The sequence below is a fragment of the Thyridium curvatum genome (assembly GCF_004353045.1).
Source record: "Thyridium curvatum strain D216 chromosome Unknown NODE_59_length_275895_cov_82.984335, whole genome shotgun sequence".
NCBI lineage: Eukaryota > Fungi > Ascomycota > Sordariomycetes > Thyridiales > Thyridiaceae > Thyridium > Thyridium curvatum.
This window is the reverse complement of record NW_022156814.1, coordinates 112,944-140,549: the sequence shown is the minus strand read 5'-3', so window position 1 is coordinate 140,549 and position 27,606 is coordinate 112,944. Positions and strand designations below refer to the sequence as shown.

At 55.6% G+C, this 27,606-nt stretch overlaps 11 protein-coding genes across 11 annotated transcripts; 5 read left to right on the top strand and 6 right to left on the bottom strand.

The window, feature by feature from the left end:
* Positions 1-724: 724 nt before the first annotated feature.
* E0L32_008731 (uncharacterized protein) lies at positions 725-1,417 on the bottom strand (the record flags this gene model as incomplete). Its single annotated transcript, XM_031143618.1, has 1 exon — positions 725-1,417. One exon carries the CDS (start codon positions 1,415-1,417, stop codon positions 725-727), a length of 693 nt encoding a protein of 230 aa, XP_030992037.1.
* Positions 1,418-1,857: 440 nt separating this feature from the next.
* E0L32_008730 (uncharacterized protein) lies at positions 1,858-4,659 on the bottom strand (the record flags this gene model as incomplete). The annotated part of the gene is made up of 8 exons (XM_031143617.1): positions 1,858-1,950; positions 2,030-2,457; positions 2,535-3,193; positions 3,250-3,279; positions 3,338-3,369; positions 3,435-3,523; positions 3,586-4,331; positions 4,400-4,659. 8 exons carry the CDS (start codon positions 4,657-4,659, stop codon positions 1,858-1,860), a joined length of 2,337 nt encoding a protein of 778 aa, XP_030992036.1.
* A 3,208-nt stretch (positions 4,660-7,867) lies between these two features.
* Positions 7,868-9,543, top strand: E0L32_008729 (uncharacterized protein; the record flags this gene model as incomplete). The annotated part of the gene is made up of 6 exons (XM_031143616.1): positions 7,868-8,066; positions 8,122-8,450; positions 8,506-8,570; positions 8,664-9,131; positions 9,194-9,429; positions 9,491-9,543. 6 exons carry the CDS (start codon positions 7,868-7,870, stop codon positions 9,541-9,543), a joined length of 1,350 nt encoding a protein of 449 aa, XP_030992035.1.
* Positions 9,544-9,881: 338 nt separating this feature from the next.
* On the bottom strand, positions 9,882-11,599 carry E0L32_008728 (uncharacterized protein; the record flags this gene model as incomplete). Its single annotated transcript, XM_031143615.1, has 4 exons — positions 9,882-10,223; positions 10,282-10,641; positions 10,713-11,114; positions 11,279-11,599. The coding sequence occupies 4 exons, from the start codon at positions 11,597-11,599 to the stop codon at positions 9,882-9,884; spliced, it is 1,425 nt and encodes a 474-aa protein (XP_030992034.1).
* An 862-nt stretch (positions 11,600-12,461) lies between these two features.
* Positions 12,462-14,063, bottom strand: E0L32_008727 (uncharacterized protein; the record flags this gene model as incomplete). Its single annotated transcript, XM_031143613.1, has 4 exons — positions 12,462-13,327; positions 13,379-13,538; positions 13,592-13,837; positions 13,893-14,063. 4 exons carry the CDS (start codon positions 14,061-14,063, stop codon positions 12,462-12,464), a joined length of 1,443 nt encoding a protein of 480 aa, XP_030992033.1.
* Positions 14,064-14,508: 445 nt separating this feature from the next.
* E0L32_008726 (uncharacterized protein) lies at positions 14,509-15,597 on the top strand (the record flags this gene model as incomplete). The annotated part of the gene is made up of 1 exon (XM_031143612.1): positions 14,509-15,597. The coding sequence occupies one exon, from the start codon at positions 14,509-14,511 to the stop codon at positions 15,595-15,597; it is 1,089 nt and encodes a 362-aa protein (XP_030992032.1).
* A 1,577-nt stretch (positions 15,598-17,174) lies between these two features.
* E0L32_008725 (uncharacterized protein) lies at positions 17,175-17,780 on the top strand (the record flags this gene model as incomplete). The annotated part of the gene is made up of 2 exons (XM_031143611.1): positions 17,175-17,267; positions 17,319-17,780. The coding sequence occupies 2 exons, from the start codon at positions 17,175-17,177 to the stop codon at positions 17,778-17,780; spliced, it is 555 nt and encodes a 184-aa protein (XP_030992031.1).
* Positions 17,781-19,088: 1,308 nt separating this feature from the next.
* Positions 19,089-22,192, top strand: E0L32_008724 (uncharacterized protein; the record flags this gene model as incomplete). Its single annotated transcript, XM_031143610.1, has 3 exons — positions 19,089-19,111; positions 19,660-19,757; positions 19,890-22,192. 3 exons carry the CDS (start codon positions 19,089-19,091, stop codon positions 22,190-22,192), a joined length of 2,424 nt encoding a protein of 807 aa, XP_030992030.1.
* A 497-nt stretch (positions 22,193-22,689) lies between these two features.
* Positions 22,690-24,484, top strand: E0L32_008723 (uncharacterized protein; the record flags this gene model as incomplete). The annotated part of the gene is made up of 2 exons (XM_031143609.1): positions 22,690-24,335; positions 24,400-24,484. The coding sequence occupies 2 exons, from the start codon at positions 22,690-22,692 to the stop codon at positions 24,482-24,484; spliced, it is 1,731 nt and encodes a 576-aa protein (XP_030992029.1).
* An 81-nt stretch (positions 24,485-24,565) lies between these two features.
* Positions 24,566-26,582, bottom strand: E0L32_008722 (uncharacterized protein; the record flags this gene model as incomplete). Its single annotated transcript, XM_031143608.1, has 3 exons — positions 24,566-24,719; positions 24,785-24,897; positions 24,969-26,582. The coding sequence occupies 3 exons, from the start codon at positions 26,580-26,582 to the stop codon at positions 24,566-24,568; spliced, it is 1,881 nt and encodes a 626-aa protein (XP_030992028.1).
* A 534-nt stretch (positions 26,583-27,116) lies between these two features.
* E0L32_008721 (uncharacterized protein) lies at positions 27,117-27,447 on the bottom strand (the record flags this gene model as incomplete). The annotated part of the gene is made up of 2 exons (XM_031143607.1): positions 27,117-27,272; positions 27,370-27,447. The coding sequence occupies 2 exons, from the start codon at positions 27,445-27,447 to the stop codon at positions 27,117-27,119; spliced, it is 234 nt and encodes a 77-aa protein (XP_030992027.1).
* Positions 27,448-27,606: the final 159 nt, after the last annotated feature.

Below are 27,606 nucleotides of genomic sequence, written 5' to 3'. Positions count from 1 at the left end.
CAAAGGTCCAAGTGCGCTTTGTTTACTTTGGAGGGGGTTTTGGTTGCTATGGTGGGGAAGGCGGTCTGGCGCGGGGGCCGATATGCTGCTATCGGGGTTATGCTTTCGAAGTGAGTAAACCTGGTGAGCATGAGGGACACCCGCCAGCTACTTGTTCATCAGGCAAATCAATACTTAAATATTGCGTGTCGCGCAAGGGCCGGTAACTGTTTCATTTGCTACCTGGGTATTCGTATTGCTATCGCATTGCGGCAATGAGGCCTTTGTCGGGGTCTCAATTTGCGCGCCAGTGGATCAGCTCCCTGTAGCCAGATCCCTTCCCTCCCTGGCTTCAGAACACACCATCGAATTCGCTTTGCGCCGATGGCTCAGCGAGATCGCCGTAAAGCAAACACGGCTGCTTCTCGGCCCAACCCGGCATGCTGTCTGGGTCAAAGGCCGAGGGGATGAGCCTTTGCATGCCGCAGGGCCAGTGTAAAGCCTTCTCATCAACCTGTCCGTGATCTTTCCATTCCCTTCGTAATCCCAGCCAAGTGTGAAGATTCCCGAACAGAAGTCGGAAGAATATCGTCGCGATGGCCTCGCCGAAGTCAAAACGAAATCGGGCTCGTAACCTCCCCAGGCAACCCTGCAGGGATGCAGACATTCCAAAGTATTGTGTCCTCCACCCACTTCGGTAGCAAAAAGCCACAAGTGACATGTGCCTCAGTCCCCCTCCACCCTCTCAATCGCGAGTGTCGACTTCCAGGTCAAGCTGCACCCCGTTCGAAATGCCGTAATCCGCAAGACAGATCATGTCCTTGAAGGGCCGCTCGCTCTGCCGCTTGAGAATGATCTGGCCCGGCTCGCGTCCGATCCTCGCGGCAACCATAATCTTCAGCTGACCGACCGTGTCCGAGGGGAGGCATGGGATCGCAGCCTTGGTGCCCAACCGGTCGTTGACGTGTACGACAATCATCTCCTCTCCGCCGCCAGCGGCAGGCGCAGGCGCAGGCTTGGATTTCGGCTTCGATTCCTGGTCTTTCCTCGGACCCCTGGGATCTCGATCGTCCCTCCTCTGACCGCGGTCGCGATCGCGATCCCGCGAGCGGTCTCGGTGACGGCGCGGCGAACGGTCGCGGCGGTCGCGAGGTTGGCGGTCGTTCTTGGAGCGCTCGTCCTTCCACCGGAAGCCGCCCGAGCCCTTGGGCCGTCGCGGAGGCGAGCGCGATCTAGGCGAGCGCCTCCTGTCACGGCGGTCGTAGTCTCGGTCGCGATCTCGGCCATGATCTCCACGCGGCGAGTGGTCGCGCGGGCGGTTGGATCGGTCAGAGGTGGTCGCGCGGTCGTCGCGAGAACCAGAGTCGCGGGTTTCTTTAGAGGCGGGAGCTGGTGATCGCGGCCGTGGCGGTCTGTTGGGGCTTGGAGATCTCGTCATTGTTTCGGGCGCAGTTTGGAGGGAGTGGTCTTGAGGATTTGGTGGATGGGAAGTGTGTGAAAGGAAAGATTTGTACAATCTTGCCTGGGAGCAGGTAGGTAAGATAGAGAAAGCTCTAGATATGACGAAGATGCGCAATCTAGTTAGGCCTTAGGCGGCTTAAAATGGGTCTGGCACTCTGAGGTGCGCGTTGCATAAATGAGCTCGCTGCATAACGAACCTCGTTAGACAGATCTGAGGTCCAGAATTGATTTAGACTAGCGCACTAGGTATCTACTTGTACCTGCATCCACACATCTTTCGTCCTTCCCGCACCTAGTAACCCCATAGGCAAAGCATCGAATGCCCTGCACAATGAGCATTGCAAACCCCCCATCATGGACCACAAAGGGCACTCCTCTGCCTGCGATCGAATCACGTATTTTCTACGCCAGATTGCATCAGATGACGCGATCCGGACTGGTCTTGTCGAACGGATACTTGAGCACAGAAATCCCTCCAGTATACGTGGTCAGATCCGGATTCACCTGCTCCTAGATCATTCCACAGCTGTCAGCACCCTGTTCCAAACCACATCCCATACTTAAAAAGAAAGCGGGGATATGCACATACCTGATTGATGGTTGAGCAAGTCGCGGGCTGGGCTCCCCAAGTCCTGATGGTCGTACCGTTCTCGGAGATAGCGAGCTGCACCTGCTGCTTGGACGCTCTGCTTGGGTCGCCGGTCAGGTAGTTGAACGGCTCAATCAGCATGGCCGAGTGGGCCGTCGTGAAGACCGTGTTGGGCAAGTCGCCCGTGTGAGGCATGTGGTGCATGCCGAGGTTGAACCAGACCACGAGGTCCTGTTGGTCCAAAGAGTCGCCGTCGAAGTATTTGGCGAAATCGATGGGCGGGTCGTTGATGGCATTGCTATTGTATGGGTGCGTGGCCGAGTCCTCGCTGTCTTTGCGCTTGGTAACGTAGAGGTGGTGGGTGGTGTGGTGGGCGGAGTTCTTGGTGATATTGGAGTCCTGGACGGTCAGGTATGCTACGCCGGAAGCTGTTGGGCACATGATCGTCAGCATGAGGACGTCGACCTGGGGAGACAACAGTAGAACATGGCATAGGAGAACATACCTGGAACGATCCTCCATCCCGGATATTCCCCATATGGATTCGGCTTGTCCTTGTTCACAACGGCATACATGGAGGCGCCGTTAGGTGACCAGTTGATTTTACCGTCGTCCTCCGTCGCGACAAAGCTCTTGCGTGCCTTCATCGTGTTCCTGGTCCCATTCAACCAGACGTACTTCTCCGTGGACGGGACAATTTCAATCTTTTGCAGCGAATTCTCTGTCCCCAGCACGTCCAGGTCCGCCTTGAAGGTGATGACGTGGTCGTGGAGCGAACCCGAGAGGCTGTCGTGGATCTTGAAGCCGTAGTCCTCGTTGTTGGCATAGAAGGCTGACGAGATGTAACCGGATGCGCGGACCGAGACCTCGATGGACCCGTCCAGGTAGAACTCGTAGGTTGTCATGTAGTCGTAGTTACCGATCGTGTAAACGGCCCGGACAGTAAGCGCAATGTTTTTGGTCACACCCGTGTGTCCAGCCCATCCGTGGCGCTGGATCGGGTATCCCTTGTCGATCTCGAATAAGCAGATTCCGTCCTTCTGGGTGCGGGTTGTCTCCTTGGTAGTTTGGGTAGTGTTCAAGAAGGTCGCGTATCCCGGACAATCGTAGCCACGTACGAGAGACACGATTGTGGGACCGAAGCCGGAACCCGAGTCAAAATAGCTATCCCATCTTTAGAACTCGAAGATTAACGTGTGTTCATCAAGGGTGTTACTGACATTGTGCCGGATTGCACCGGATCGATTCCTCTGGTCAGATGTGTTAGCGACAAGGACACAAGTTCGTCAGTGGGGTGCTAGTGCTTACGCGTAATGAGCAATGGCTTCGTCCAGGCCAAGCTTGTTATAGGTAATGTTATATTAGCCGCGGGGTCCCGTGATCGAACATGTCGAGGAAGACGTACCTCATAAAGGATCCTCTTGCCCTTGTACTTAACATCGTACAACCTCAAGCCGTTCTGACGGGCAGCCGTCACATAGAAGGAGAAGTCCACTGCGAACACAGCATGGTTAGCCAAAGCAATCTTGACATTTGCGAGGGAGATCTTGACTTACTCCACTCAACATACTCCTCCTCGGCATCAACAGTAAACCTCGGCGGTCCTTGCTGGATAGTCACTGGCGGAGGCATCTCGTCAAACTTCAGAGGCTCTCCGTGGTGATTGTTCCGAGCCCATTCCTCGTCTGAGGTGCCCGACAACTTTTTGAACTTGGGGTCTTTGATAGCCGCGCGCAGGTCATCGAGCGAAGGATAGAAGATGTCGTTGTAAACCCACCCAGTCATCTTCCACTTGGACGGGTCTCTGCCTGTGATGTCGCTTCGGACATACAGACCGAGGGGCATGAGATACACGGTTTCGTAGATGCTGGTGGTTGGGGCGATGAATGACTGCCACTGGTAGACTTCGTTGTCGCTCACGGTCAGAGGAGCCATGAAGGCGAGAGGCAGCTGGATTTTGTCGGCGGCCGTCAGGTTCCATAGGAACTTGGTGACATCTTCGGCCTCTTTAATGATATTGGCAGTGAACTCAGCATACGCCGTCTGATCAGCGTTGATTATGGGAATCTTGGCATCGCCGCCTTTGGTGGTTCTGAAGGCGTAGGGCGACACGGTTGACTGGTTGGTGATCGGCAGGGGTCCAACAATGTATTCGCGGACGTAGGGTTTCTCGGTGGCGCCGAACATCAAGAATGCTCTGGCATGGCGAGTGGGGCTCGTCGTCGAGTTGCCAGTGATGTACTGGAGCACATCGGTCTTGTTAGGCAACATCAGCTCGACCGAGAGGATTATATTGTCCCAACTGGGTCAACCCGGTTAGTACTTGGCACTGTGCCGTTGTCTCAAAGGCGACATTTGATCAGTACGTACTCTGTAGCGTTGGCGGCAGCCGTCAGATTCAGCCCGGCGGCATCGGAATGTAAGAGCTCAATGACATCGACAGCCTCCTTGTCAGTCAAGCCTTGCCATATATTCTTGTATGGGGCGACTGTGGTAGGCTGCTCATAAGAACATGATGAACAGGAGCCTTTCTGCGCCGCGCTCTTGGCTTGTAGCGATTGTCTTAGAAGGGGGTTGCCTAAAACAGCCTTGGAGACAAAGCTCGCTAGGAAGAGACTGGTGAACCGCATTTCTGAGTGCCGATGAGTTTCAAGCGCAAGATGCCTGCAGCATTCATTCAGGGTGAGTCCTCATTGTCGCAACCCTTCTCCTTTATACATCTTCAAAGCATGACGGCTTGCCCAAGCCATGGCCCGAGACCCATTGTCAAAGCAAAGGTCTGTGCTGCTATTGCTATGCCATCATGGCACCTAGAGGTCTGTGCTGCTATCCAACTTGTCTCCTCTCCGGATGGCGATGTTGCAAGATAAGACTATAGGCAATGAGTGGAGATGGAAGATAAGGCAAGATGTTCTAGAGCTCAACCAGAATGGGGAAAAGACCTTCGCCTTATCAGTTCACTTGCGAGCGTTTTATGGCCATCAAACGGTCGGGGCCCTGTTTGTCAGTCATAGTTCAGGAACACCATTGGCGCGCTCGTATATCGGGGTCCCGGCTCAGGAAGTCGGTGGAGCCAAGACCCTTGCTATACCATACAACCTTATCGCCCATGCCCCCACGGAACCCCATCTTCTTGCGGGGTTTACTTAATGGCGGACGGGATATAGGTAAATCATCTTTAGAAACAACTCTAATACAACTAGAGTTGAAGCTCTAGTGGCTATCCTTGAAACTCTGTGTTCCGGGTCCTTGTGACTGCTAAGGACTATATTCTTCATTTGGGAGAGCCTATCCTAGGGGCAGAATCTGATATACAGACAGCACCAGCTGACACACTATGAAGAGATAGAGTTACGCTCTGGGAGTGTTCAATGTATACACAGAATTAAGGAAACCCCTCCCCCAGATCGGAATACGGAACCAATAGCGGAACTCGATTTAAAGCCTCAAGCTTTCCCTTTTTTAGCAGCGCAAGGTCACTAGGCTCCGTCGAGGTTGCTTGGCATAGATAAGGCTGCACTGCTATGACTCGGTGATCACAGGGGTCATTTTAGTGCATTTAGTCCGTCTGCTGAGATTTATACAGTACTAGCTACATCAATGGCTGAGCTCAGCTTCGTTATCACTCCTCAAAAAGCAGACCCGAGTTGACACACAGAAATAGTGTTATTCAGGAACTGAAAGATATCAAATCGCTATCGGACTCGGAATAACTGCCAGCTTGAACTTCGACGAGAAAAGTCGATCTGTGTCGACCTCGGCAATGGCACACTGCAACTCATCCACCTCATCCGGACCGCTAAGCGAGTGACGCTGATGCTGCTAGATTTTGGCGGTCTCCCCGGAATTGCGGCGGGCCGCCTGATTGCAGGGTGTCGAAGTGGCTGCGGAAATGACTTTGAAGATCAATGATGAAGAGAACTGAAGAGCCGGCAAAGCTTAATGACAGCCCAGATCTTCTTTTGCAAGCGCTCTACCCCCGGTGAGTGGTACTGGATAGGTCAAATCTTGAATTACAAAGTAGCGGCATCGTCTAGCAGCGTGTGGGTGGTAGCCAAGCAAGTCAAGGCTTGATATACTGCTTGCCAGTGTAACTCCATCCTCATTTACTATCCTGCGAGGTCCCGTGACTACAGTATACAGAGGTCATTCAAGCAATACACAGCCACAAGATGCGACAGCCTATCCCTTACATCATTCCTCTGCGTGCTGCCGACTGGTGTACAAGATACGGAACAGCCCTTGGGTCTGAGGCTCGATAGGAGAACAACAGTATCTCGCTCAATGGCAGTGACTCTACGCAATCTCGATGCTCGAGAACTTACAAAATAGCGAGCAACCTGATCACTGTACATTAAGAGGGAGTAATCCTCTAGGTAATACGCCAGGTGTCCATGCCCTGTGCTTTACGCAGCACGATCAAATTAGCTAGATGAGCATCGACATAGACTCCCTAGCGTCGCATCACGGCGAAGAACCTGCGTGATGAATCACGGTGCCCACCACGCTAGCGTGATTGTGGTGAGGTGTGCAAGTAGGAAATATATAAGTAGGTCTTGGGCCACAGTGTTGAATCCTTCGGCTACGAGCTTGGTGTGCGTGTCTCAACCTGAAAGCCATTGAAATAGGTTGCCAACCTGTGCTACAAGATAGAATGGAGTACATGTACGCCTACTTTTTACGGGTAACAGCTGCAATGCAGCGTTTTAATGGTAAACAGTGCGGCCGATGCTAATGATAATGGATATACTTCAGCAAAGAAACTGCGACGGTTTGACCTCATCAGCGCTCTATTACACTTTCTTTTTCTTGACAGCTGTAGCAAAGTAACCTTTTTTTCGCTAGTACTATCTAGTATACTGTTATATTCTGTATAGGTTAGATACTGAATAGATCTCTATGGAGCTCTGTGCTTTACTAATGCAGCGCAACAATTAGTTCGGCGGCCGCAAAAGCTCGGTAATCCTTTCAGTGTGGGGCTCATTTTCGTCAATACGCATCAACTCTTCGTTCTCCCAATTTGCAATCGTATTAACGAAAAGACACCGTAATTCTAGACACGCTCAATTCTTCTCAATGGGCAGATAGTCGTCTGTCAACTTATTTCAGGAAACAAGACTAGATCTGGGGATCTTAGAACACCAGCTAAAGCTGCCCGCGCAGGGACAACTCGAGCGTGCTGCAGCAAAACATGAGAGCCACGAAGTCCCGAGCTGTAGAGCTAAGGTGACACGGACTTTCATCGAGACCGAGTCCCCCAGCGCTGGGTGTGGTGCTTAGCCACCTACATCTCACTAGTCTATTTTGGCTTCCCCCTGGTGGTGGCTTGCAACCGCGGTTCATCAGCGTGTGTCAGATTCTGACAACTACCGACAGGGCTCAACCGGCTGACCGCACGTCAGGCCGACCAGCCATGTAAGCTTAAGCCCCGACGACCTGCCTAGCTCCGCTGTCCTCGTGCCTTGCATGATCCATTCTGACAAATTGGTAGCTACAAATGGCCGCCGACTTGATCGGATCTCGCCTCATTGCTGACGCTCCAGTGCTGGTGCCCACGGCTGCGAAGAGACTCTGACGAGATGCCATATCCTCACGAGTCTTTCTCAGCCTCCTCTTTTCGAAGTTGGCCACAATGAAAATAGAGAAACCCATAGTTGTCAGCATGGACTCGAGAGCCTTCAGTTCCCTATATAAACGGCGGCATGCACGCCCATGAAGATGGAGTGAACTCACACAACACAATTAACCACCGCAACAACTGAAACAACAATCCAAACATCTAACCTTCTATTCTCTTTTAACTTTCTTCAACTCCATTCTTCCATACAATCAGTCAAGATGGGTGCCAAGACTATCATCGTCCGCAACATGTCTGGCCATGTCCAGACCTTCGAGGTCCACGGCTGGAACAACAACCAGAACATCAACGTCCCCGCCCATGGCGAGCACCGCATCAGTGCCCCCGATGGCTCTTCCGGCGCCATCATTGCCCTCCACGACGGCAAGGAGGGTGAGCAGGCCGAGATTACCAAGAACGGTAAGCCTTTGGGATGTCCCTAATCACTAGTACCCAGAGACTGACTCTCGAACAGGCTTTGGCGGAAACGACTTCTTCGACGTCTCCGTCATCGTCGGAGCCGGCGGCAACATGGTCTGCCAGCAGGTTGGCGACCCGAAGACGCGCAAGGGAGACGCCCACTTCATGCAGAACCTCAACGAGGCCTGGAAGAAGGCCAGCCAGGGCACCCGCGACGCCCTGAAGAACTGCGTCCACCTGCGCGACGGCAGGGTCGTCCGCATCGACGCCTGCAAGGACTACCCCAAGCTCGAGGAGTTCGTCCGCACCTTTGCCGACGGCAAGCTCTACATCGGCGTCGGCGCCTGGGGCGGCAACAAGGGCAACCCCAACGACAACAACCAGGTTGGTGATCCCCCCATCGTTCTCCCCATAAAGCTCCAGCTAACAACCCGCACAGAGCAGCGCCGCCCACGGGAACAAGGATATTCTGGTCTGCTACAACGATGGGGATGCCACGCCGAAGTAAGTGTCGGCTCGCAGCATATTTTTATTATCTAGACATCTTTGAAGTAGACAGCCATTACTCACAATACATTCCTTTGCTCTCCTATCTAGTGACGGTCCCGCTGCGCTCCAGAATGTCACTCATGCTCTCGCTGCGGCCCCTGCCGAGCCTGCTGCCGAGCCTGCTGCTCCTCAGGAGGAGGCCGCCCCTGCACCTGCCGAGGCCGCCGCCGAGAAGACCGACGCTCCCGCTCCCGCCGACGCCCTGGCGCAGCTCTCCATGACCAGCCACGCCGTCGCCGACAAAGGGCCCGGCATCGAGCTGACCAACAAGTCCAAGCAGCAGCACACCTACTACTTCTACAACAACTACTGGAACGGCGACGGCAAGGCCGGCGCCAACTTTGACCACCCGGAGAAGAACGTGACCCTCAAGCCGGGCCAGTCGAGCTTTGTGCCCCTGGCCGCGTCCTTCAAGGGCCGCGTGCAGCGCGGCACCCAGCTGCCCTGCACCTGGGTTGAGTTCCAGCTCGAGGCGTCCAACGACCACGCCGCCCACGGCGACATCTCTCTGCAACAGTTCAGTTTCCCCTCCCAATCATACATGCGTGAGTTGTGTTCGACTAACATGTTTTTGACAGGGGCTGTGACGGCGCGGCCACCATCGCCTCGACCGACGGCAGCAACCAGAAGAACGGGTTCGACATGGTCGACATCGTGGCTAAGGCCCCCGACGCGGCCATCCGCAAGAAGCCCAACGGCGAGCGTGCTATCGACACCACCGTCGGCAACTGGATGGGCGGCCCGAACAAGGCGGCCATCGACTACCTGAACAAGGTCGTCGGGCAGAGGCGCGCGTACATCCTGGGCGGTACCGGTATGTGTCCATCCCGGTGGCAGGATATCGTACAAGGCTGACTCAGTTCTACTCTGATTAGGTGTTCCGGATGTCGCAAGCAAGAACAAGCGCATGGCTGTGGTCATGTACTAAGCTTGACTGCAAAAATTCCGGCTTGGAGATACTCAATTGCATCCTTCCGCGACAGTTTCAATTTTGTACATGTTATGCTTGTCGGCTTCCTTGGTTCACTAGATTGCCATCATCACGGAGTTTTGGAGGAGCTTAGTGGGTGGGTTTTGAATGGGAACTATCATCTCAGAGAAACATTGGATATCTATGCTTTATATACTAGTCAACACTGAACAAACGTCGCATACATCGGGTACTAGACTTTAACTTAACCACTGCATAACTACCAACAATGCTCATCGTATATGCGCCAGAAATGCAACAGGGGGTCATTCGGCTTGGCCGACATTCAGACTGTATCAATCATCCTTGCTCTGCATTCTCGGCAGTCCCAGCCAAATCAAGAAGATAGCCGCCAGGAAGGCCAGGATGATCGGCTGCAGAGCCTGCACACCAGCGTGGTTGGCGATGGCGCCGACGGCGAAGGGCAGAATGGCAGCGCCCGAGCCGCCGAAAGCAGACGCGAACCCGACGGCAGAGACGTGGAGATGGCGCGGCAGGAGCTTGGTCATGACCACGACGACGGCGGGAAACAGCGGCCCGATGAAGAAGCCCTGCAGCGAGACGGCCACCGCGGAGACGTAGAACTGGGGCACCAGCCAGAAGAGCAGCTCCATTCCCATGGCGATGGGGAGGTAGATCTGTTGAGTCCAGCTGGTCAGCATGAGGTCAGCACTCAGTTGATGGGTGAGAACGTACCGCAATCGCCAGCTTCTCGCCAATGCGAGGCGTGACGAAGCCGAGAACAAAGCGCCCGGCCGCAAGGCCGAGCCAGAAACCAGTAGCAGTCATACCGCTGGCGTACTCCTCTCCCTTGCGGACATTGATCATAAACACGACGATCCAGCCGCCGAGGGAGACCTCTGTGCCCACGTAGCCGAGCAGGAAGATGGCGCAGAGCCAAGTCACACGAGCCCACGGAGCTTTGAACAAGGCCTGCTTGAGTGTATCCTCACCCCCTTCCGAGCCGCCTCTTGCCATGGACTCTCGGTAAACTCTGCCTGTCTCGGGCCAGAAGGCCCACGAGACAGAGACGAGCTCGACAGCCGCACATGCAATCTTATATCCCAATCGACAGTCAGCAATGTGAATCTTGAGCGGTGTGAATACAACTGCAATGACCGACTCACCATGACGTAATAAAAGTAGTACCACTCGAGATTGCCCCGTTTGATCATGTTGGTAGCAATCACAGGGCTGATGACGGCGCCGACGCCGTACAGGCCGTGCACGAAGCCGAGAAGCTCGTTTGAGCGGGCCAGGTTACCCGCCCAGGCGTTCCAGGCGGCGTCGGCGAGCCCGTTGCCCAGCCCCACGACGGCGTAGGCGACGACGAGCACGGCGTAGGGCGGGTGGAAGGAGATGACGAGGTACGAGACAAGATGGAAGATACCGATGCCGAGGGCGACGCCGCGCTGGCCGAACTTCGTGTGCACCCAGTTGTTGAAGACGGCGGCGACGGTGTAGCCGAGGAAGGGCGACAGGAAGATGAGAGAGACGACTGTGTAGTTGAGATTGTAGTACCTCTCAAGCTATATCGATATGCTGGTTAGTAGGAGCATAAGAATAGGAAGTTGTAGAGTGGGCAGAAAACATACATATGGGATTAGAGCCTGCGGGACAAGAATTTTCGTTTGCGGTTAGCAAGACAGTCTTCTACAGGCGATCGTCGATGCACCCTCGCGGTTTGACATACTCCGTAGGCTGCATCGTTCATGCCAAAGACAACAAAGCTCCAGAAGATCACTGCGGTTCTGGCAATGTTGTGCTTCGGGTAGTTCCACCGCTGCACCACATCCGAGGACGTGGTCGGCGACGGGAGGGAGCGCGTCTCCGTCTCCTGGGCGGCCAAGTCGCTCTGTCTGCTTGATCGAGGGCGGTCGAGCCCGCTGCCCACTGACTCTGATTTATGTACGCGGCGACTCCCGATTGAGGTGCGGATCTTGACCGGCTCGACGGGCGCCAGCTCGACGGTGCAGGTGGCTGAGCCACTGCTTGGTGTCGAAACGACAGCCATGGTATTGTGCTCAGACTTGGAACGCAGCGAGAGAAGGGTGATTGTCCCGAGTTCCCAACAGCCGGAAAGAGATTCAATCGTGGGAGTCTCAAAACACAGTGAAGCTCGCTCTCTCCAAGGTGCGGGTCCCCAAGCAATTATATACGGTCAAAGAAACACACGGCGTCAAGTACTCGCCTTGGTTGACTAATAAAGGCGGAGTCCGAGTCACCAGCCTTCTTGTTAGGGCGAAAGCAGCCGTTTGTGGAGAGAGACGGAATCTCCAGACCGGGCAAGGAATGGCAGTCTGGGCAACTCTTGGAGAGGGAGAGAGTGGAGAACCAGGCCTATGAGAGTGATGCAATCCCGCTAAAATGCGACTCGTCGGAGTCGGTGGCGGACTTGGATCGCAGCGGAGATTCCCAAAATGGAAACGTCTTTACCTCGTAAATGTCAGTGTTCTCACCGCACAACGCACAAGTCTGCCAAGGCTTTGTAATAAGAATCCATCTAGCTTAGATGATTCAATCGGGATGAGATGCCAGATCTCCCGGGAGATCTTCGGCAGAAGTGGAGAGGAAAGCTTCCTGCAGGCGCCGTGCCCTGTGTGCGTGTGCAGGGAAATGTGGGGGTAGTTCGTACCTCGAGGATCCCCGCGGGCATGTTCCTATAGAGAAGAGTTTGACAATAGGCTAGGATATATGACAAGGCTTGGAAGAAGAATGGTTTTGATACTAGCCACTACTTCTTACACATGGTCAAAAAAAAGGCAGGGATGTAGTATCAGACACAATCATGTCACTCCGTCCAAGTCGACTCTTGGGATATTGTCAAGGCTGTCATTCTTCCCCTCAAATTCTCCCCAAGAAGCAAAGCCTCTAGCTCAGAGCTCGAAGGAATATGCGGTGAAAGGGTCTTGGAGTCCCCGAGTCTCTAGTTTCTGTAGCACAAGCTTTTCCAGGACACAGCTCCTCCTGTATGCCCACCAACACTTTCCCGGCGGAAGCAAGATCCGCGTCGCTCGATAGAAGTGGTGGAGAAAGACCAGAGCCCGCGAATCACCATTCACCATCAACGTGGCGAAGGGGCCGCAGCAGAGAATAGGGAATCCGTAGAACAACTGCTCAATGTCCGTCGTGAGTGATGTGATAGCAGATCGCACAGTGATGTCCGGGGTCGATAGGAGAGATGCGCAGCACAGGAGAGGTGACATGCGGCGGACGACACTCTCGAACAGAGACCGGACCGATTGCGATGAGATGTCTCGATTGTCGCCCGTGGTGTAGTTTGTGGTAATTCTTGTGACGGTGTCTCTGACCCGAGCCAGCCTCCCCGTTTCATCATGTTTTGAGTGCGAAACCGGTGCTGTGCATGGTCGACACCGATGACCCGCCATTTCTTTGTCCAGTCCAAGGAGAAGGCGCCACGCATACGATGTAGACCCGCCACCAGGAGAAGGCTCAGCAGCATGGAAATCGGTAGTCTGATAGCGGGGATCATCCCAGATCTGCATGAACGGCTCGACGAAACGTGCTGGGTTCTCACCAATTTGCAACAAGGTTTCTTCGATCCTGGGTCGTGGATTTTGGTAGATGATCTGGGTAAAGACACTCCCCTGGTCGATGAAGACTGGCATGACCTGGAACCACACTTGGAGGATACCCGGGCCAAGTAAAAACAACTGATCCCGGGCGAGGTCTAGTCTCGAAAGGGAGCCAACAGGTAACTCCGTTTCAAGGAAGCTGACATCTGCCCAAAGAATATAATTCATGAGGAGTGATGTACCCATTAAAGACTCACAATGACTCAGAGTGAGCTGCGAAGACAGATTCTTGCGAAACAGCTCCGTTGTCTTGGCCATCAATTGCGTTGATGCGAGGAAGTATGTGGTGTTCTGTGGGCAGAGAACGGTGAGATGTGATGCTGCTATGCACAGTATGGCAGACATGATAAATTCTTCCTAGCGCATGGTCAACTGTAGGTTTTCACATGTCAAGCAGGAGACAACCGTACATGGAAAGCTCGCTGCGTGATGACGGGCCAGACTTCTAGGAACGCAAGGGTCATCCGGGTATGCTTGTCCCAGTGGTGGAAGAGCTCGAGGTGCAAGAGATTGAAATGGACTCCTGATGGTGCGGCCCCGAGGACTGCCCTTGGGACAGACAAGCCTGGCACCACATTGTGTTCACGGGCTGCCTGCAGACATGGGATCTTGCGCTTGACGCAGCCAGAGCAAGGGACTCGTTCGTCGCACTGTGACTAGGCTGTAAGAGTACCCGCTCATAGCAAGCCAAGACTTCCCAAGGTGTCATACCTTCACCCTCCGACTCTTGCATGGCAGACATCCGTGACGACTCTTGCAGTGGGGCCGCTTCTTCCGCTTCTTTTCTTCGACTCCAGTGGTCCGCAGCACAGGGGGCTGACCTCCGTCCCGCAGTACGAGGGTCGAGTGGGCGAAAAGGAACGACCTTGGCGTCTCGGCCATTGTATGCACTGGTCGTGATACAGTAGACTTTACCCTTGCAAGAGTAAAGAGTCAGAGTGAGAACCAACGTTGCCTTGATGTTATCCGGGCAGATGCGCCAAGTGGAGACGGTATTCATCAGCTCTCGCATTCCAAATCGGGAATGAGCTGGTCTTGTATTAAGATGCTGCCTATTGACGGGCTTATTAGCAGGCCCGTTATTTGCCGGATGCGGCGAACGAGTTAAACGGCGACAAGAGCCAATCATCGGAGACTATCATGGTAAACTTCAAGAACTGGACTGGAAGATGGCAGCGATATTGACCATATGCAGTGAACATACTCTACGTGCAATATACTTGGTGTATTTTCTATATAAAGCCGCACAGCAGTCCTTTCCCTCAGACCAGAGTGTCCCAGATTTCATCACTCTTCTTAGACAATACCTTGTTTCACCGAGCCCAACATGTCTTCAGTTCCACCCGGAGGTCTCATTCTCGTCACAGGCGCTAATGGTTATTTCGCCAGCGTCACCATCAAGGTCTTCTTGGAACGCGGGTACCGGGTCCGGGGCACCGTACGCAACATCGAATCTAGCGCCTGGATGAAAGCCTACTTTGGTTCTGGATTCGAACTGGTCGAAGTTCTCGATATATATCGACCCGGTGCCTTTGACAAAGCCGTCAAAGGTGTCAGCGGGATCGCCCACACCGCCATGAATATGAGCATGGATCCTTACAACCAAGGCATCATTGAAGACACGGTCAGGTCCTACCTCGAGCTCCTCGAGGCGGCCGCCAAGGAACCCAGCGTGCAAAGCATCGCCGTGACCTCCTCTTTGTCTGCGTGCGTCCTCCCAACAACCGGTGTGCCGTACAAAATCAACGCAGAGACCTGGAACGAAGCAGCTATCGAACAAACGGCACGGCCGTGGGACCGCAAGGGCAACTCACGCTGGCACGGGATCAAGCTGTATGCTGCCTCCAAGGCGCGCGGAGAGCAAGAGGCATTCGCGTGGGTGCGCGAACACAAACCACCCTTCTCCTTCAATACCGTTGTTCCCAACGTGGCTTGGGGCATAGCTATCTCGCCCGAGAACATGGGATATCGCAGCAGCGCCGCGGTCATGGATGCCGTCGTCAAGGGATACCCTGCCGCGCCATCAATCCTCCCATCGCAGTGGTACATCGATATTGAGGATGCGGCACTGCTGCAGCTAGGTGCTCTGACGCTCCCCGAGGTCAAAGGCGAGCGCTTGTTCGCCTTTGCGGGGAGGTACTCGTGGACGCAAATCCTCGAGATCTTACACCGGCGCTATCCCGACAAGGTCTTGCTGAAATCGGTTGATGAGACGGCTGTTGATGCTATGGAGGTGGACAATGCTCGCTGCGTGGAGATACTGAAGATGATGGGGAAAGAGGGCGGCTTCACTTCGTTGGAGGACACGCTTGTCAAGGCAGTGGACACCATCCTCGAGAACCAGTCGAAGAATGTGCCAAAAACGACGATAGACCTCTATTACGAGAACTTGAATATCGAGTCGAGCAAGAAATAGCTGATGCTGCAGAGTTGTGGGGATTTTGGAGCAGGTACCCTCGGAAGGGGATAATTTGGTTCAGTTGAGGGCAAGGCAATAAATGATTCAGGAAAGTCATCGCTTTGCAAGCCCGTCGAATCTTTCAGCACTTCGAGGTCTTGCCTGCCCAATGCCTCTTTATGTTATATCTGTTTCACTACTACTCCTGGTCTTTTCTTTATTTCCAGCCCTTTGAGGCATTTAGATAGAATTCAATGTCATCAGTGCTCGATTCCTCCGGTGCTGGAAGCCGAACAATGATATGCTCTCTCGCCCTGCTGCCTAAAAGCCTTTCATTGGCTTAAGGGTCTCCTGAAAATAAATTCCACATCGTTTGAATTTGCCTTGGGCCATCCATCCCAGGATTCACTCCATGTCGGCTTGTTTTGTTTCCATGTGTAGAAAGAATCATCCCCTCTTTCCGCCTACCAAGATGCTAGGCCAGTGAAGGGTTCAGACCCCTTGGGTGACGTCGGATCAACTGGCAATGATGTCAACCTGAACAATGATCTCGTCGGGCCTGGGATAGTCGTTCACGGCGAGGCACAGAGCAAAACTGACCCCAGAAATGTCCAGCACGAGGTCAAAGGAAGGTACTGACCGCGAGCCGACTCTCTCGGCAAGGGCTCTTGTTACATTAACCGCCGATGATCAAGACCTCATCTGCGCCCAGATCACGACAGAGCTGCCCATACGACCGAGCATGAAGTCGTCATGTAAAAGCCCCGGGCCTGTGTGATTTGGATCCGATATGTGCCTGATTCGTCTGAGCCGCCCGGGGCACGCAGCCCTGGGGTTCGATTCAATGGACCGAGCTTGATCATTAGAGATGCTTGGGAGGACATGAAAATCGCTGCCTGACTTTGAAATTATCATTAATACGAGGCCGGAAGGGATTGCACTATCTGTCACTTAGGCGATGCAAAGGCAAGAAGTGGCAGAGTGCATGTCACTACTAGTTTGTGCGGTGGCTAGTAATGGCTCTGCCTTGATGAGAAGAGTCAAGTGCCAGGCGTGTTCGCATAGAAAGACTCAGTCTTGTCGCAAAGCCGGGGGCTGGTGGTTTGAGCTGATGCTGAAGGATCACGATGTAGGGAGCTGAGGTGCAACACCTGGAGTGAACAGAGGTCAACAGAGTGAGGGCCTGGCAATTCTTTTTGTGCAAACCCAAAAGATCTAAACAGTTCCTGATTCACCAATGCAAAAAGTCTCTGTCCAGCAGAATCGACCCCCCTGGTGGCTTTCTCATTGTTTTGTTGACACCGACGTCACCTCCCAGCTCACCACCAGGTTCAGACTCGCCTGGCGGCTTTTCTTCGGTTGTCCTCTCTGAGAGAAAGCCTAATCTCTGCAGCTCTAACTCGCCTTTGAAAAAAATCCTGTCCACTGCAGGATCCCTTCTCTTGACCATCCTCCAGACAAAATTGTCGTCCCTTCATCCTCCGTTCATCTACCAACTCAGACATCAGTCCCAACCTCGGACGCCAATCCATCATCATCTCACCTCTGACAATTCAACGTCGACAAAAAAAGTCATTCGCATCTCCGCAAGCACAATGCCTTCCGATAAGGAGATCCTCAGCAAGCTGTCCTCGCGGGACATCGAGGTCCTCGTCTGCGCTCTGTACTGCCAGAAGCACGAGCCTCAGGTACGTCTCAGCGCCGTCTCCATCCTCACCCGGGTGAGGCGTTACTGACAGAGAGGCTCTGCCGCCGACCTCCAGATTGACTACCACGCACTGGCTGCCCGTGCCGGTTTCAAGAACGGCGCGTCCGCCTCGGCCTGCTACCGCCCGATCAAGAACAAGCTCGACGCCTTCATCGCCGCCAAGGACGCCGAGAACGACGCCCTTGGTCTCACCTGCGCCCCCGTCACCCCCTCCAGGAAGCGCAAGGCCGGCAGCACCAACGCCAGCCCCGCCCCGGGCACCCCGCCCGCCAAGAAGCGTGGCCGACCCCTCAAGGCCGTGAACGCCGCCGTCGAGAAGGTCGAGAAGGTCGAGAAGGTCGAGAACATTGAGAGCATTGAGAAGGTTGAGAAGAAGGAAGAGCCGGAGATGAAACAGGAGGAGATTTCGTATAATATTATCTCCGGCCGCCCCTGCGGGACGAACTATTACGCTGAACTCATGGCAGCGGAGCCTTACCCTGGCGAGATCTGAAGGCTTTATTTATCTCTGGGGGGAAGGGGGGATGGAAATCATGCCGGACACTGGGGAATCTCGAGGACGGACTGTGCGCTTTCTATGATTAGATTATGCCTTGCCTTTTGCATTGTGCGGAAGCATCACTTGATGGACATTGACGGCTAGAATAAGGAACTTGCTACGATATGGAAAGCAGCCTGGCATTTACGTACTCGAGAGGACTTTACAAAGAAAAGAACCTCTTACCTGCACCTGCAAAACCCGGCCAACATCCAGTGAGTGATAGGCTTGTGAGTAACCAGCGGCGACCTTCGGGATCATTGCATGCTCTGCGCGACCACAATGTGCAGCTTGAACGCGCGACCGTCCAGGTTACGACAATGCGATATATCACCGGCCACCAGGGATTACACCACATATGTCTCAAACGCGAATACGAAGGCCCGGCTCCCACACATGAGGGTGACTGACGCACACACGGTCGACAATCTCCCGCCGATAGCCGGACGTAACGAAGGACGAGCTCCAAGGAGAAAAGGAAAGGAGCAGCACTTGTCTCGGATCTAAAATACGATAAAACACGGCCTCAGAAGCCCGACAAGTAAGAACCGGATATCAAATACCATCTTCTGCCCCTCGTCAATGCTGCGAGGTTGAGATGATGCGGCGGCGGCGGCGGCGGCGGCGGCTGTGGGTTGACGTTTTGGCTTTCAGCCATCTTGACCAACGGGATGGCAGCTTAAGCGAGAAGCAGCCCCATTTGATTCGCTTAATACTGGGGAGCGACGGAGGCTAGACTCTGGTGGCGTTAGATGGGGGGCGACCTGCATCTTGAAGAAGACCCATGCTGCTTTAGCCCGAAGAAGGACTCCAAGGACGACGGAAGTTTTACAGCTTGTACATCAGCGATGGCCACGTCGTTGCACGAAGGGCGGCGGGCGATATCGAGCAATACAGGGGCCCGTGATCATCGCATGGAATGGGCATGGAATGGGCATGGGCCTGGCCATAGGAAAGTGAATCATCAATGGTTGTGGAATTCGACGTCGAACGAGGCCGCCAAGAGTCGAATCAAGCACTCGAGGGCTTGCCCAGCCCGCTTCGCTCAAGGGCCCGGCGTCCTGACGAATGGCGCGACGGCGCCGCCTCGAGATCAAGTACATGACAAGCGAGAATGGAGCCCCCGGGGACAGGCCGGAAACGCAGGAATCTCCGGGGGTGTGGCTTGCAAGTTTGGCCTCAGACCAGCTGGATTCGGTAGCAAGAGGCGAGAGAAACATGCTGCCCATTTCCTCATACCTAGTTATCCCACCCGTATTAAAGATGGCACATTGGAAAACATTCCCGTATGTGTTTGAGATGGCAATCCCGAATAGAACGAGAGCTTACCGCCTGCAGCATATTTTGGCCGCACAGCACAGTAGGCGACTCACAGCTCATCGCATTCGGATCCTCTCCTACATCGCACAGCAGGCTGCTTGTTTCGATTAATTAATATCAACCAAGGCGAAAACGAAATCGCCGTCGTCGTAACACCGTCGCCGGACCGTACCCGTCTCTCTTGGAGCGGCCTCAACTCCCAAGGCACGACATATTAACTTTGCAGTTCTGTCGCCCCTGCGTCCTGGTCTGGTGTGCAGAAATGCGAATGCGAACCCACCTTCCCAGGTCACGTCAAAGTCGGTCGCATTCACACCCCGTGCTCTCCCTCGCCTAGGGCCGCCCAGGAAAGACGCGGCCCATCCATGCTACCTAGTAGTGGCCCCCATCCAGTTCCTTGATCACGTACTTTTGGAGCTGAATTGTTAGGTAGTGAGCTCGCGAACGTGAGTCGCCAGTTCAGTCAGTTTAGCGAGTGTCTTGCGCTAATGAGCCGCTAAAAACCAACTTTCAGATCGCCACCACATCTCCAGCTCTCAGGTCTCAGCCAGTCAGTCCTTTCAACGGGCGGGCATCACGCAGCTGATGAAATAACACATAACGGTGGTTCGGGTGCGTGTGTACTGCTGCTTCCAGAGAGTTTGAGGCAAAATAAGTTGCTTTGTCCTCAAGTCTTCAAAATCCAAAAATTATCGTCATAGGAAATCCGGCGGCACTCTCACCCAGCAAGCTTGAACACTGCAGACTCGGTGACTGTTGATCAGCTCCGACTCGACCCGGTCGGTATCTCAGCCTCCCTCACTCACTCAGAACTCGCACTCGCTTTCGGTGCTGTGGGCTACTGCACACCATTACGGCATCAAACCTCCAACTTACACCCAGTACAACTCACCCATCCACGCACGTACGCATCTGACGGCGGCCACCTCGCGGTTGCTGGTAAGAGCGAGTCGGTCAGAAATTTTGCCGACTCGGGTATTCGTCACTCAAACACTACCATCGTCATCGGGTCAGTTGTTGGCCCAAATCTCGAATCTGTACTCACATGGAACACGGGGAACAGAGATAAAAGAAAAGTTCACCTGCCGCATGAGTCTCAGGACGGCCTCTCCAATCATTCCCAAGGGCTTTCTATCTTCCACGGACTGAAACCTCTACAAGAAGCCAGCACAATGAACTCAATCAAGCCAATAACTTCAAAACCGGCCATACGCCGTGGTGCCGAGGATGCAAAGGCCGACAACGACCAGACCATCCGCAATCTCGAAAAGGGCGCCTACCATGACTGGCCCAACGAAGCCGCCTTTGACGGCCTCAAGGAAGAGCGCGGCCCCATCGAGATCCCCGTCACCGGCATCATCCCCTCCTGGGCTGCCGGCTCTCTCTACCGCACCGGACCTGGCCAAAGCAAGGTCGAGGGCACGCCAAACGGCACCTTTCGCATCTCTCACTGGTTCGACGGCCTGGCGCACTCGCATCGATTCGAGATCGTGCCCGTCGGCGCCCCACCCTCTCCAGACTCCGATACGGGCCGGGCAACCTCCGGACCGACCCGTGTCCTGTACTCGTCCCGTCGCCAAGCCGAGGGCCTCGAGGCCCAGATCAAGCGTACCGGGTCGTCCAAGATGTTCAGCTTTGGTCAGCGGAGCGACCCTTGCATTGGCTTCCTCGGCAAGTTCATGAGCACTTTCCGGGCCACGGTCTGGGGTCCGCGCCTGCAGCACGACTATGGCAAAGAGAACATCGCCGTTGTCGTCCTGCCGAATGCGCCCTTCAAGGCCAGTGTTCATCATCCTCGTAGTGAAGCCGAGAAGAATGTCGAGGTCCATACCGAGAACGAGACCTCCTTGCCGATGCCGTCCGGTCATCGCTCTGGTCTGCCCGAGAATCTGTGGATCACGACGGACAAGGCCGGCATGATGCAGGTCGACCCTGCCACGCTCGAGCCCATCGGCTTCGCCACTCAGGCAGTCCTCCATCCCTCCCTCAAGGGCCCGCTTTCCTGCGCCCACGCTCAACGCGATCCCAAGACTGGAGACATGTTCAACTACAATCTCGAGATGGGAGGACGCAACGCGACGTACCGAGTATTCCGTGTCAGTGCATCCACCGGACAGACCGAGATCCTCGCGACCATCGAGCGACCAGGCCTCAAGGGCGCCTACATCCATTCGTTCTTCCTCTCGGAGAACTACGTGACCCTCTGCGTCCCGAGCACGCACATCGCCATGAACGGACTCAAGATCCTCTGGGAGCGCAACCTGCTGGATGCGATCGAACCCTTTGACGCGTCCAAGAAGTGCAAATGGTTCGTCGTCGATAGGCACCACGGCCGAGGCGTGGTGGCCGAGTTCGAGAGCGAGGCGGGCTTCTTCTTCCACTCGGTCAACACGTTCGAGGAGCCGGCCGAGGACGGCAGCGCAGCCGTCGACATCCTGGCCGACGTCATCGAGTTCGACAACTTTGACGTCCTGCGCTCGCTCTACTACGACGCCATCCTGGACCGCGACGGCGCCTTCGGCCGCTTCCACCAGACCGAGGAGAAGAGGCGCGCCTTCGTGCCGCGCCTAGCCCGCTACCGGCTCCGTGTCGCGCCGCCGGCGTCCGAGCCCGCCAAGCCCACCACCGCCAAGTCGGCGGCGGCGGCGGAGCGCATCCTCGCCATCCCCGGCCCGCACGCCGGCGAGCTGCCCACCATCAACCCGGCCTACGCGCTGCGGCGCCACCGGTACGTCTACAGCCTCGCGACGCGCGGCCTGGCGACGGTGGCCGACACCATCGTCAAGACGGACACGCTGACGGGCGAGGCCGTGCTGTGGAACAACGAGACGGCGCACACGCCCGGCGAGGCCATCTTCGTCGCGCGGCCGGGCGCGGCAGACGCGGACGAGGACGACGGCGTTCTGCTGAGCGTCGTGCTCGACGGCGCCGAGGGCACGAGTTACCTGCTGTGCCTGGACGCGCGGACAATGGAGGAGATGGGCCGCGCCGAGGTCGGGTTCGCGGTGGGACAGGGGTTCCATGGCGCGCATCACCCGCGGGCATGATTGGCATTGCTCAAGGGATCGCACCGAGGCGAATGAGGAGGGAGAAAGAAAATACGAAGGTTATGATCCGGGGTACCCCGATTTGTGATTATGGGAGGTGATCTGCATAGCGTAATGATTTTGATGTACTGAATTCAAGTGTCATCTTCGGCGTTGAGATACTAAGTACTACCTTATGTACTCTGAGGAAACTTTGAGATATCGTGAATGCATCCAATGTTTCCGAGGTTCAATTTGAGCCAAGCCAGGGAGTTTCAGTGGACTGGGAAGTCTCTCAGAACGCCACAGCCGCTAATTTCGGGCGCCACAGCGGTGACTTGCCCCCACAGCGCCAAATTCCAGTCCGGGAAGGAGGGTCCACCCATTGAAGCCACATTTCGATATCAAACTTCCATGGATTTGAAGCTCAGGAAAGGCGCCAGTGTTCCATCACCTCCGCAAAAGATCTTGCATCTTTTGGCTCGGCGCCTCTTCCTCAGTCAGGCCGATTATACACCATGGCGCAAGAGGACAAGCCCGTATCGGGACCTTCGCCTCGGCCATCGAAAGGTGGCGGCGGCGTGGTCCGGGGCGCGTCGCTCCTCATCCTCCTGCAAGTCGGCTCCCGCGCCCTGACATTTGTCGCCAACCAGGTGCTTCTCCGATTCTTGACGGCGCAGCTACTCGGTATTTCGACACAGCTCGAGGTGTACTACTTATCAGTGCTGTTCTTCGCACGAGAGAGCCTACGTGTTGCCATTCAGCGACAGGCCGGCAGCGGCGACGGTGGCGATGGCAAGAAGACAGACAACCAAGCTGCGACCAGGGCGCGGACAACCCAGGCTCTCGTCAACCTCGCCTACCTCGCCATCTTGATGGGGATAGCAGCCGCCTTCATCCTGGGCCGGCTGTACATCTCCTCCGTGCCGGCATCTACGGTCGCCAGCACCCCGTACCTCTCGCTGTCTCTCAGGCTGTACGGCATCGCCGCCGTCCTGGAGCTGCTCTCGGAGCCCGTCTTCGTCATCATGCAGTCGCGCCTCGATTTCGGAGCCCGCGCGTCCGCCGAGGGCATCGCGACGTTCCTCCGGTGCTTCGCGACGCTCGGCCCCGCCGTCTGGGCGTCTCGCGCCGCCGCCGCCGGAACGGCTGGCAACCTCGGCACTCTGCCCTTCGCGCTGGGCCAGCTCGCGTACGGCACTGGGCTGCTCGCCGTCTACCTCGCGAGCGGCACGCGCCTGGCCCGGGCCGAAGGTTTCTCGCTGCTTCCCGGGCGCCTGCGCGGCGCCGACTACGTGGCCTCCTACTTCTACCAGCCCACCCTCAAGCTCGCGGGCAGCATGATCGCCCAGTCTTTCGTCAAGCACATCCTCACGCAGGGCGACACCTTTCTCGTCAGCGTGCTGTCGAGCCCGACGGCGCAGGGCGTTTATGCACTGGCCAACAACTACGGCGGCCTCGTGGCGAGACTGGTGCTCCAGCCCGTCGAGGAGAGCAGCCGGAACTACTTTAGTCGCCTCCTCTCGTCCGTGAACTCCAACGATGAGGTCAAGGACGCCGAGGCAAAGGCTTCACTGAAGCAAGCGGCTTCAGACCTGACCACCCTCCTCCGGCTGTACATCACGCTCTCCCTCCCAGTCGCCGCCATAGGTTTCACCGCCGCCCATCCACTGATAGCCCTCGTCGCTGGCCCGCAGTGGTCAGCATCCGGCGCTGGTGCCACGCTTTCCGTCTTCACACTCTACGTCCCTCTGCTCGCTCTCAATGGAGTCCTCGAGGCCTTTGTCGCCTCCGTCGCGTCCGAGACGCAGGTGCATGCACAGTCCGCCTGGATGGGGGGGTTCTCCCTCGTATTTGCCGGTGCCGGATTTCTCTTTCTGCGAGTCCTTGACATGGGTGCGAGAGGGTTGGTGTTGGCGAATGGCGTCAACATGGCATGCAGGATCATCTGGTGCGCGGTTTTTGTCAGGAGCTACTTCAGGCAAAAGGGTGGCATCGACTTCAGGATCGACGATGCCAGTCCTACGGCGGCTTCTTGGGCAGTGATGGCCGCCGCGGCCGGAGTCGTGAGCAGGGCAAGCTCTTTCCGTGTGGGCAGCTCGAAGGATGCACTGGTAGAATTGGTCAAGCTCGGGCTGATTGCAGTCCCGTTCGTCGCGGCATTGTAAGTCTTTGATGTATCACACACCCCATTCTTTTCTTAGCAGGTGTCTAATCTATGTCCACAGAGCCATTGCCGAACGCAACTTTATCCGCAACTGCTATGAGACGGTCCGCGGCCGACGCCAAGGCGCCTCTACTGCCGCATCATGAAAGGGAAAGAAATCGCAAACATGCCAGGACCCATGAAGTAACGCCATGTACAGAAACTTTCTTGAACCTTCATCCCATCTTCTAGTCAAATGTGATCTTGGTACCCTTCTTGCTCATATCTACATCCTTGAAGAAGGCGCCGTAGGTGTCGTGGGCCTTCTTCTTGACCGTCGTGCCGAACTTCATCAGATCCTCGGGGACGGGTTGACCCGCGGACTTGAGGACATTAATTAATCTGCAGAGATCATGTCAGTCAGACGAGGTGCTCGTACAGGGGGCTTCGTTCAGAGGTAGACTTACGATCCAGAGTGAGCCTTGTCGTGCTCTGTGAAGAGGGTGATGGCCTCGCCAGTCTTTCCCGCACGACCCGTCCGGCCGATGCGGTGGACGTAATCCTCGATAGTGAGAGGGAACTACAGTGTATGTCAGTCTCCTGCGAAGACCAGAATGTTGAACGCGAGCCTGAGGTAGAAAAAGTACATACCGTCGCATTGACGACGAGCTTGACCTCGGGGATATCCAATCCGCGAGCGGCCACGTCGGTAGCCACCAGCACCGTCGTGGTGCCGGCCTTGAACGCCTCCAAGCTCCGCGTCCGCTGCTCCTGCTTCAAGTCGCCGTGGATGCTGGCGACGCTGATGCGGTTGCGTGACAGGTAGCTCTCGACGCGCACAGCCTCCTTCTTGTACAGGCAGAAGACGAGTATGCGGTCGTTCCTGCCCTTGCCCTGTTGCGCCTCCTTGAGGATCTGCAGCAGCCGCCACTCCTTGCTGCGGGGGTCGACGACCTCGACGCGCTGGGCGATGCGCGAGTTGGCTTGCAGCTCGACGGTGCCGTTGCCCTCGCCGTCCTCGGTCTTGGTCTTGCCGCCGATGGTGATCTTGACGGGGTCGACCATGAAGCTCTCGGCCAGGCCGCGGACGCTGGCCGGCCAGGTCGCCGTGAACATGAGCGTCTGCCGCTCGCCACGCGCGGGGCACTGGCCGAGGATCTCCTTGACATCGTCCTCGAACCCCTTGTCCAGCATACGGTCAGCCTCGTCGAGGACGACGAAGCGGGCGGACGCCAGGGAGACGGTGCCGTCGGAGAGGAAGTCCTTGAGGCGGCCGGGGGTGGCGACGATGATGTCGGCGCCGTTCTTCTTGCGCAGGAGCACGCGCTGGTCGTCCTTGCTGGCGCCGCCGTACAGGCAGACGGCGGACAGCCCGGCGAGGCCGGCGAGGTCAGCCATGGCGGCGTGGGTCTGCATCGCGAGCTCGCGGGTGGGCGAGACGACAACGGCCAGAGCCTGGGCCACGTCGGCCCTCTCCATCTTGTTCAGCCTGGAGTTCGCGGGCAGAGGGCCGGCGGCGATCGACTTGGGCTTCGAGAGGGACTGCAGGGCTTCGATGCAGGGCAGGGAGAAGGCGAGGGTCTTTCCGGAACCCGTCTCGGCAATGCCGATGACATCGCGGCCGGACAACGACAAGGGCCACGAGGCGGACTGGATTGGGGTCGGGACAGTGAAGTTCTTGAAGGGGCCCTTGGCGAGGAGACGAGAAGGCGGGAGCTGGTCAAACTTGAGAACGGGACGCAGGGTCATATTCCTTGAAGGGTCCGTCACGGTGATCTCTTGCGCGGTCAGGAAATCCTGGATCTCCTTCTCGGGGACGGCGCTCAGGGCTTCGGTCTGTTGGTAGGAGTACTTTGCTTTGCCGTTGGTAGAGGGCGCTGCGCTGGAGTCAATTGACTCTTCGGCCTTGGCAGACTTGTCTTTCTTGGACTTTTTGGACTTCTTCTCCTTCTTGGGGGCTTCAGACTCGACGGGCTCGGTCTCGGAGGGCTTGTCGGTGGCTTCTAGAGTCTCGTCGGCCTCGGCAGAGTTCTCCTCCTTCTCCTTGCGCTTCTTCTCCTTCTTTTCCTTTTTGTCTTTCTTGTCTTTCTTCTCCTTCTTATCTTTCTTTTCTTTCTTGTCCTTCTTGTCCTTCTTCTGCTTCTTCTCCTTCACAGGGACATCGTCGGCGGCGGAAGGGTCGCTGACGGTCTTGGCCTTCTTGACACGATCGATCTCGGGGACGACGTCGTCGTCGGGCCGGGCATGCTTCTTTCCGACAGACATTGTTGCTGTGAGGAGAGGGCACAGCCGTAGGAAGGATTGCTGTCTGGATTTGGAGGGAGGGAGCACAGCAGAACTGATGGGGAGAGGCGGTATTGGAGGGTCTGGCAAAATGCTTCCCGCCGCCTTTTTTTCCCACCGAAATTTTCTTTATCTTATCGATAAGCCTTGGGAAATCAATGGGTCCAGATTCGGAATGTGTGGGGGGCGCTTTGGGACCCTGAGTTCTTAGTGGATTCTTGTGCGTGGCAGCTCAGGTGGTACGTACCTCAACTAAGTACTCGAAGAGCTCTGCAATAACATAACATCAGGAGAAACTCGGCCAGAAAAAACATCCTGGTGAATTCAACATCATGTCGTCATGTATTGAGAAATAAACATAGGTATATTGTGGTCATCATTCTTGAAAGACATGTTGCTTCCGACAATAGATCCATCTGGATTGACATTAAAGAAACGGATATTACAATCTGCCAATTTGGTACAAAACTCCTTCACAACCCATCACGCAAAAGCACATTTTCCACCTGAATACTGCTATTTCTTCATGTGTAAAGCATCCTTGACACTATCGAGCTTGGACTTTTTCGTGTCTTGATGGGCCTGGGAAGGGGCATTGTCTTGACTCTCCAAGCCAGCACTCTTTGTCGACGTGGCCCCTGGTGGAAGGGTCATGCTGTCGTTGGGGTGCAACTTTTGGACCCGAGTTAGATTCAGTTCATGTAGTCGTAAATCACATCATGTGCTCGACAACGAGGGTCACTGTACTGCTTGCTGTGAGCGGACTTACTCTCTGCTCCTCAGCTTCGGCTCGCTCGAAGAGGTCGTGTCCCTCTTCGACTGCCTCGTCAGTGTATCCTCCACTCATGTCGATTCTGTGTGTTTATAGCTTGGGATAAGTGTGTCGGTTTGATTGTTCGTTGTTGGTGTCTGGAGAGCAAGAGGGAAGCAGGCAGGATGGGGGAGATTGAAGGAGGCAAGGGAGGGAGAACTTTCTTCATATACCTCTGGGCGAAGTCCCCGAGTC